The 10342-nt window shown below is 36.1% G+C and overlaps 1 protein-coding gene across 1 annotated transcript in view; it reads right to left on the bottom strand.

Moving 5' to 3' along the window:
- Window positions 1–287: 287 nt before the first annotated feature.
- Vbp1 (VHL binding protein 1) overlaps window positions 288–10342 on the bottom strand; it is a 20040-nt gene continuing 9985 nt past the window's right edge. The window contains exons 5-6 of the mRNA XM_031346468.1: window positions 2739–2877; window positions 288–418 (exon numbers count right to left, since the gene is read on the bottom strand). Of these exons, the coding sequence (XP_031202328.1) occupies window positions 348–418; window positions 2739–2877 (210 nt within the window). The 3' untranslated portion in view covers window positions 288–347. The remainder of the gene's footprint in view (window positions 419–2738; window positions 2878–10342) is intronic.

The raw sequence follows: 10342 nt of genomic DNA on the forward strand, positions 1-10342 counted from the left end.
TCAAGTGAGAGTAACATCAATCAATAAAGAAAAAGAAAACTGCTCTAGTGCCAGCATTCAGCAGCTTCCATAGCATTCCTCACAGTTCTCGGCCATTTCAGTTAGGAGTTGTCTTATAACAGATAAAATAAAACAAAAGCAGCATTACATTTTCGGGAAATATGAAAAAAATACTGTTAATTTCATAAAGTATTTGAAAGTAATTTTGTTTTCATAAATAAATAAAACGGTGTTTTTAAATTTTAATCTTGCTGTGAAAAAAAAAATCAGTGAAAGTTAGATCAATCTTTAAACCTCGGATTATTTAACATGTTTGGAAACCTGAATCACATTTTCAATTCCCAGTGTTATGCTTTATTCTTGGTAGATTCATCTTTGTTTCTTCGTTTTACATCCCAATTATAAACCCTGGCCATATCTGCAATAACTGTCAAGGAAAATGAAAATATAATTCCAAAGATAACAAATGAAATTATAATTTACTCATAAAGCTAAAACAAAAGAAAACACAGAAATCACAAACAAAGATACTAGTGGCTACTACTGTTGGTAGCTATGTTGCTATACCATCATTGCTAAGAAAATTCTGTTCATTCTATATCCTAACATAAAATGTTAAGATGAGTACAATTACCAAAAATTTTATCTGGGTTAAACAGATCCTTAAGCTTACTAAATATCTACTGCGTTTGACTAGGTACTCTACAAAGCCTTGAACAAGCTAGGTGAAGCCCCTCCCCTCATGGAGTTTAGATTCATTAGAACATAATCTAATGCCTATCTACCATTCTAACTTTTCCAATTTATACAGTATTATATTGATGATAAATAGCACTTCTTTCTCTAAATTTCCTAGGACTCAATTTGGATGACTCTTCTATTACATCTCATTTTCCCCTCACAATTAACAGCCCCCCTCCCACCAAGGAAGGTATAGCCTTCCTAGGAACTAGGGATTTCATAGATGAATCAAGTATTCACAATACTAGTTAGGTAATAATCCTGTCACAAACCCTCAAAAAACCTATCTTGCTTCACCCAAGAATTTTCCTACTATATGCTACATGTTGGGGAGACTTCAATTCCTACACTTGAAGAGCTTGGGGTAAGCCAGGAAAACAAAGTATTACATGTAAAGCAGGAAAAAAAACCACCTGATAGGATTGCAAAATGTTGAGGAATGCTCTGAAACTTAAACTGACATATGAACGATAAAGGAGTATCTCCAATTAAATAAAAGGAAATCATTCCAGGTAGGAGGAACAAATAAAAGAACAAAAGAAGAAAATAAAAACAGCCTGGGACATTTTAGGGATGAATAAAAACTAGTTATATGAAATTTGTAATGTTCTAGAGAAGAACCTGTTTATGAAATTCATTACATGTGATGACACTGGCTGAGGTATAAGAAAAAGCACTCAAGACTGACTACATGCATATATTATATAAACCAGCTAATAATTGAAGTATCATAACCAGAGAACTAAAAGAAAGATGTGTAACTTAGTAAATTCATGCTAGAGATGTTGTAAAGAATATGTCTACTATGTGCAGGTTCTATAGCACCAAAACTAAGTAACATTATAGTACAGAAAGCCTCATGGGGAAAAGCTGATGACTGAATCGTTCTTGGTTGTTAGGAAAAGAGAAGTGTAAAGGATGGCACTTAGGTATTTTTCTTGAGTGTGTCAGGAACAGAAAGAAGAGACAAAGCAGAGTGTCTCAGTTAGCTTTAGTTTGACACATACTAGAGTCATCACTCTGACTGTCCTGTGACATGTCTGTATGGGATAGTCTTGTTGTTAGTTGATGTAAGAGGATCTAGTTCATTGTGGTTACCACTCCATGGGCAATATAAAACAGCTAGCTGAGGATGAGTATGGGAGAGCCAACAAGCAGTGATCCTATGTGGTTTCTGCTTCAAATTCTTGCTCCGACTTCCCTCAGTGATGAGCTGCAACCTGGAAGTACACGCCAAATAAATCCTTTCCTCCCCTAGGTTGCTTTTGGTCAGACTTTTACCAAGCAACAAAAAGGAAATGAAAACAGAGGAGAAAAGAACTTGCAAGCATTCCTTCCCTTCTAAATTTCCCCTACAAATTTTGTATTGCATTTCAAAACAGCTTAAGTTTTACCTACTAAAAAAGCATTTCCTGACCTAACTCCAGGACACATATACCATTCCCAAACTTTAAATTTTCCTGATGCTAAATACATGGACTTCTTTACAACTGCTATGAAGTCATCATGGACCTATTTTATATATGTAGTTTTAACAGGGAAAGTCTTTGATACCCTTTTTCCCTCTACTGACTTTCATGACTCATATGGCTTAGCACACTTGCAGAAATTGCAAAGACTTTTTAAAGACTAGGTCTCATTATGTAGCCCAGGGTGGCCTCAAGTTGATCATATTCTTGCCTCAACTTTTGAAGCATGGATCACTGCACCTAACTTATAGAAGACCTTTAAATGTTTGTGAAATTAACCTATTATAAAGGTATCTTAGTAAAATACTTGAAAAGAAACTTATTAACATCACTGTGAACTTGCTGTCCACGTCTTTACATTTCTAATTTATTATTCTATCTTTAACCTTTTTGATTCAAATGACAGTCATTATCTTATACAATCTCTCACTTCACATTTAAGAATAAACTCATTCTTCCCATGAAAACAATATTTAAGATTTTTTAAAAATTTTTCTCCTTCCCTTTGTTTATTTGTTAAAAGGATACTGACTTCTGTGGTAGTAAACTGATCTCGAAGAAAGTCAAGGTCTTCTTCAAGAGAATCAAGATTCTTTGTGGCAGTTGATAAATTCTTTTCCAACAATGCCTGAGCTTCATCAATATCATATTCAAGCATTACATTAGCCTGAAGAAAAATAGTCATGATAATTAATAATCTCTAGGTTAGGGCAAGTATCTGAAAACTGCAACCCTTGGGTTAAACACAGTCCACTTGTCTCGGACTTTGCTACAGTGAGGCATAAAACAAAGGCCATGTATCCTGAAAAGCAGAAAATATTACTATGTGACAGTTTACAGAAAATTTGCTGACCCCTGAGTTACAGGTATGTTTGAGGTATTAATACACAAAATCACAACACACATTTTGAAATGAAGTGTGCACAAGGTAGAATAGTGTGTGTGTTACTATTTCTGTAAAAAGGCAGATGGATGTGGTCTTACCTATGTATGTATAAATTTTTTCTTAAAGAATATCAAGAAATAGACTATTGATTACTTAAAAGGCAGGTACACTGAGCTAATGAGAAGTAGACTTTCATAGATGTCCTTGCTATAAATTTAATATTTGTCCTCCAGAATGAAAAGTACCAAATTCATATACTAGTGGTATTTGGAGGCAGGGTCTTTGGGAAGTAATTAGATTTACATGACGTCATGAGGAAGGAACCTCCAAGATGGCATTAGTAACTCTGTAAAAAGAGAGAGCCAAACTAGTGTGTTTACTGTTTTACTACGAGATCTCCTCTGCCATATTATGATACAGCTCTCAACAGTAGATCTCACCTGATGCTAACACTATCCTTTTGAACTTCCCAGTTTCCAGATGCATCAAATAAATCTCAATTCTTTATAAATTTCCCAGTCTTTGATAATTCAGTTATAGCAAGAGAAAATTACTAAGATAATGCTTCTATGCCTCTTAAATTACATATAAATGTGTTGTCTGTCAAACAAGTATTAAAGCTTAGAACAGAGACTCATGGCTATAATCCTGGAATGAATAAAGGAAGGAGAATTTCAGGTTCAAGGCCAGCCTGTGCTATCTAGTAACAGTTTATCTCAAGAAAGCAAAACAGAAAAACTCGAACCTGTAATGCCAGTACTCGGGAAGGAGAGACAAAAGGGGTCAAGAGTTCATGGTCATCATCAGCTATACAGTTTATTGCAAGCCTAGGATACATAACAAACTCTCAAAAAAAACCATAGAAGCATCAAGTAAAAAGCATTAACCCAGCACTTAAGATTCTGAGGCTAGAAGAGTAGGAGGTCAAGGCCAGCCTGGGCAACATAGGAAGATTTGTCACAAGCAAGCAAATAAACAAACAACAACAAAAAAAACCAGGAACTGAGGACATAGTTCATTGGTAGAATACCTGCCTAGCTTATGAAAGGCTCTGGGTTCTGTAAGAAGATGGGTGGCCGTAATGGTAGTTATTCAATCTCAAATAACTAAAAAGCAATAACCAAAACAAACAAAAAACTCCCACAAAACTAACATTAATAGGCTAGACAGGATAGTTCATGCCTTTAATACCAGCACTTTGGTGGAAAAAGCAGAGTCTTGCTATAGACTCTATATAGCAAGTTCTAGAAAAGCCAGGACTACATAGAAAGACTCTGTATCAAAAAATAAACAAAGCAAACAAGCAAACAAACAATATAAGCCAGGAAACATACATAACTCAAAAACACTGAAAACATATGTTGGCATAAAAATGTATTCACAATAGCCAAAAAGAAGAAATAAACCAAATATCTATTAGTTGATAATGAATAAACAAGGTGTGGTTTATATGCACAACAGGGTACAATGAAGGAATGAAGCTGATACACAAAGAAAGACAATAAATTGGTAGTTGCTACAGCTTCTTGGCCATCTGGTAAAGGTCAAGTGTGGTGGATACCAGAGGAAAGGAGGTAGTAGAAGGAATGTAGAATGAAGAAATGGGGTTTCTTTATGGGATAAATAAAATATTCTGGAGATAGAAAGAGGTAATGGTTGCACAACTATGAACACATTAAAAACTATGAAACTGCATACTTTTAAATAGCAAATTTTATCTTAATTATTAACCAGAAAGAAAAATCTCTTCAAAAAGATGATTTGAGATTTTTACACATGGTAGATATGGGACTCGAAGTAATATAAAGATCGGTATGCTAACTGAAAGACAGAAGTTTTAAGTCAGACACAAAAGACAAATATAGCAGGCTATATCTCTTTACATGTAGATGCTTTTTAAAAATGAATGCAGCTGGGCAGTGGTGGTGCATGCCTTTAATCCCAGCACTTAGGAGGCAGAGGCAGGCGGATTTCTGAGTTCAAGGCCAGCCTGGTCTACAAAGTGAGTTCCAGGATAGCCAGGGCTACACAGAGAAACCCTGTCTCCAAAAGCCAAAAAATAAAAAATGAAAATAAAAATGAATGCATAGTGATTATCAGAGACTGGGAGACATTTTGGGATACAGGATAAAAGGAATTCGGTAATGGGTAAAGTACAGTTCTAGTGTTTTTCTTTTAAAGGAATTTATTTATTTTATGTATATGAATACACTGTAGCTGTACAGATGGTTGTGAGCCTTCATGTGGTTGTTAGGAATTGAATTCCGGACCTCTGCTTGCTCCAGTCAACCCTGCTTGCTCAGTCCCTGCTCGCTCTGGCCCAAAGATTTATTTATTTTATTTATATGAGTGCACTGTAGCTGTCTTCAGACACACCAGAAGAGGGCATCAGATCCTATTATAGATGGTTGTGAGCCACCATGTGGTTGCTGGGATTTGAACACAGTACCTTTGGAAGAGCAGTCAGTGCTCTTACCCTCTGAGCCATCTCAAGAAGTTATATGACTACAATTCATAACACTCTACTATCTCTATATATTTGGAAGAGGGATGTTTTGACAGTCTTCACAAGTAACCCCAGGCTAACTTTGAACTTGAGGCAATTAGCCTACCAAATGCTGAGATTATATGTACTGTCATGATGCCTGACTCCTATTATATAGTTGATGAAACACTAGAAAACAGGAGCTTAAATGCAAAGCAGTAAAGTAATGGAAATATTAATTGCCCTTAGTAGATCAGTACACATTGTATATATATACTAAATTACCATATGGTCCCCTATAAATATGCATAGTCAATATAATAATTAAAGGGGTTGGTGTAGATCAGAAATACAGCAAGAGCCTAACAGGCATAAGTCCCTCAGTTTAACCCTAGTACCACAAAATAATTATTATTCAGTTTTAAAAGCCTATGAGAGGGTTGAATCTTCCCAGAGGATATATGGAAACTACCCAGGCAAAGAACAGATAATCACCAACACTGTAAATGTTTCCTGTCTATACTTCTAGTAATCCTCAACACTCTCACCCGAAAAGTAATCATTTTCCTGACTTCTGTTAGAGAAATGTAGTTTTGTCTATAATTGAACTTTCGATAAATGAAATCACACAAGTGTATGTCTCTTTGTGATAGACTTCTCTATTAGGGGCATTTACAACTAGAAAAGCTAAAGAGGAGAATTCCACAATAAATGATCTGAGGCAGAGCCTTTATTTATCACCATTATCTAGGTCTAGGAAGAAGTCCAAGTGTGATCAAACAAGAAACTGGAATATTAGGTAAGAGAAGTATCAAAGAGTACTATGCTGCATTGGGACTTGCCAGCTACTCAAAAGGTTTTCCTTGAAATAAGATGAGAAATGACCACAAAGTTTGGACAGAATAATGGCATGACCCAACAGATCTTAATGGATAGTTCTACCCACTATGTTTGAAAAGGATTTTGGAATACAGAGGCAAAAGCAGGAAAATGAACTTAAGATGTTAATTTGACTTGAACTGCATACATCAAAAGATATACTGAAGCTCTAACCTCCGGTACCTAAAACCTTATGCAGGAATAAAATATATTATGGATTAAGCAGTATCTTTCCCCCCAAAAAAATCCAGTCTTAACCCTCAGTACTTCAAACTCCAAAAAATAATTCAATAATTATTTGAGCATATAATTTCTTACAAATGTAACCAAGTTAAAATAAGCTCACTCATATGTATTAACAAAAAGGAAAATTCTGAACATATATGTGCAGAGGTTATAAAGGACATATAAAGGCAGAGATCAGTGAAGAGATTTTCCCTTACCTGACCCTGATTCCAAGGCTAATCTCAGACTTCTAGCCTCCAGAACCACAAAGGACACCAAGCTCTGTTCTTAAAGCCACCAAGTTGGCACTACCTTATAATGGAAGCTATATAAAACATATACATGCATTACTTCCACAGTCACAGCCACAAAGATGGCATAGAGCAAGGTACTAGCAGCAAAAATGTGAAAAATTGTTAGCTTCTCAATCTATTGAGAAGAAGGTTTGCTGAAGACCTGGTTAATAGAGTAAGTTAAAAAAGTCAAAGATGCAGAGAAACATTGTCTTGAAAAACAAACAAAGAAACAAACAAAAAAACCAACCAACCAAACAAAAACGTCAAAGATGACTGAAAGGTTTTTGTTATTAATGACCAGATAAAAGGTCCTATTTACTATGATAGGGAAGACTGTAGAAGACAGTGGTCTATGAAAGAAATTTGTATTCAAGTATTCAAGTAAGACAATAAAACAAGATAAAGATGAAAAAGCTGGAGGTTAGCAAAGAAAATGAAAATAAAGTGATGAAAATGAAAGGGGAGTTAGAGAGATGGCTCAGGGGTTAAGAGTACATACCCCTCATAGTCTGTTAGCCAGAGGACCCTGGCTTAGTTCCAATCACTCACAAGTGACTGTATCTCCAGCTCCAGTGGATCCAATACCCTTTTCTGGCCTCTATCAGTACCAGGCACACAAATGATGCACACATAAAAAGGTAGGCAAAACACTGATAGACATGAAATAAAAATAAATCTTCCTTTTTTAAAAAAAAGTAAAAGAAATAAAACAGAGTAAGTACAAGGACAAACAAAAAGTTGTGGAGAAGAAAATCACATATAATGAAAAAGACTAAATTAGAGAACATAACAGATATTAAAAATAAAGGAGATCTAACATATGAGTATTATTATTTACCCAAATAATAGAATGGGACCAAAATTATATTCATATACACACAAAAGAAATCATCTTTCTTGAAATAAAATAATACTTTAATTTTAAGAACTGAATGGTCAGAGAAAAACTAAATATAGACAGTCATTTCACAATGATACATTCAGGTATATTTTCTATACTTTAGTAGCCCATGACTGAGAGATCATAGACAAACCCTAGGTGGAGCTTACTGCTGCTGTTCCACTAATGGTCATGCCAAACTGCCTTCTTAATATTTTGTTTGTACTAGAATATTTGTGCTCTACTCAATCTTGGTTCAGAGAAGATTCTTTTTGCAGTGGGGAGTGGTTAATATAGAGACTCATAACTGGTCTGTTCAGAATAAGTGACTGGGAATTCTCAGCCACAAAAAAAAGTTTTCTACATCAACTTCCCCCAATCCAAGGCTCAGGGAGCATTACAGATGTGGGCAGAAAGAATATAAAAGCCAAAGAACAACTGTGAAATGCTGTCTTCTGGACATGACATGGTTGATGAGCAAATCAACTCACAGTAACCATGATTATAAGATTAATCTAGTCAACATTCCAGCATGGATAAAAGGAGGAGCTTCAGATGCCTAAGCCCTTAGCTGCTGAAGAGATGTTGCCATTGGTAGGTTGCCCATGCCTCAGCAGATGGCCCCTATACCCATCTATATATGGTCAGTATTAATTGAAATCAGGGAGCTATTAATGATGACAAAAACTCATATGAAGTCTAGAAGGAAACAGGCTGAAGTGCCTCAGAGAATCAAGGAATATAGTGGGGATTGATATGATGAAAATATATATTGTATATATGCGTGAAATTTTCAGAGAATGTTAAACATGAGAAAATAAAAGCGTAAGTGATAAACACTGAATCTTTTCTTTCAAAAACAGAACTAAGATTAAACAGGAAATTATAGTTGTAGAACTGAAATGAACTCAACTAACAAAAATTGATTAGATGAACTAACTATATGATAAAAGTGAATTTCCCTATGTTAAATGATCCATTGTTCACACAGCACTACAGCATCTCTTACAACAGCAGCAAAAGAAAATCCCTTCAATGAGGCAATCCAGATAGCAGGATAACAGTGTGCATTGTGCACTTGCTACTTTGCATAGGAGCTTGCCTTGAGTAAAAAAACAAAATCCTGTATTTAGCTAGGTCTAGGGACTAAGGAAAGCAAGGGTGAAAAAGCACAGACAGTGTTGGGCCAGGCATAGTGTCAATCTTTAGTCCCAGCACTCAGGAGGTAGAAGCAGGCATATCTCTTTTGAGTTTGAGGCCAGCCTAGTCTACATAGTGAGTTCCAAGACAGCAAGGGAAAAGAACAAAGAAAAAGCATAGACAAAAATCTATGAAAGCATCTAAAACAGAATATTTTTAAGAACAGTCTCTAGTGGCTTAGAGAGCACTAGCTGTTCTTCCAGTGAGCTAGGCTTCAATTTCCAGCACCCACATAACAGCTCTCTTAACTACACTTCTAGGGAATGTAATGCCCTCTTCTGGCCTCTATGAGCACCAGGCATGCATGCAGTGCACATAGATTCAAGTACATAAAATATATTCATGCACATAAAATAAAAAAATAAATTATTCTAATCTCAGAGTTTTTATAATCTTTTTCTCCTTAAATTTATAGGGCTCTTTGTAGAACTATTACACCGTTATAGACAAACATTTATCAGAAGTAAAACAGGACTATTTGACTTTTACTTTCCCTTCTGTTACATGTTTTATATGTTTGTATATGTGTGTACATGTATGTAAACACCAGCACAACCTTAGGTGTCATCCTCAGGAAGACTGCCCATCATTTAAAACTGGGTTTTGGGGCTGGCGAGATGGCTCAGTGGGTAAGAGCACTGACTGCTCTTCCGAAGGTCCTGAGTTAGGATCCCAGCAACCACATGGTGGCTCACAACCACCCGTAGTGCGATCTGACGCCCTCTTCTGGTGCATCTGAAGACAGCTACAATGAATTGGGCCGGAGCGAGTGGGGCTGGAGCGAGCCAGCAGAGGTCCTGAGTTCAATTCCCAGCAGCCACACACATGATAGCTCACAGCCATCTGTACAGCTACAGTGTACTCATACCCATAAAATAAATAAAATAAATCTTTAAAAAAAAACTGGGTTTCTCATTGGCCAGAGCTCACCAATTAGGCTAGACTAACTGGCCAATGACTCCTAGTGATCCTCCTATCTCTGACTCCCAAGGGATAGGATCACAAACATACAATGTCTTTCACTTTTTAGGTGAGTTCTGGGTATTGGACTCAAGTTATAATGCTTGTAAAGTACTTTACCAAATGAGCCACATCTTCTCCCCACTCTCTTCCTTCTGATGCATTTTAAAAAGACAAAACATTAACTGGAGAAATAGTTGGGCATGGTGCCATGCCTGTAATCTCAGTACTTAGTAAACAAAGGTAAGAGTGACTTGAAGACAGTATGGGCTACATATGAGATCTTGTCTTAAAAAAACAAAGGAATGATGAATAGATCTA

The sequence above is a fragment of the Mastomys coucha genome, unplaced genomic scaffold, assembly GCF_008632895.1.
Source record: "Mastomys coucha isolate ucsf_1 unplaced genomic scaffold, UCSF_Mcou_1 pScaffold25, whole genome shotgun sequence".
Classification (NCBI taxonomy): domain Eukaryota; kingdom Metazoa; phylum Chordata; class Mammalia; order Rodentia; family Muridae; genus Mastomys; species Mastomys coucha.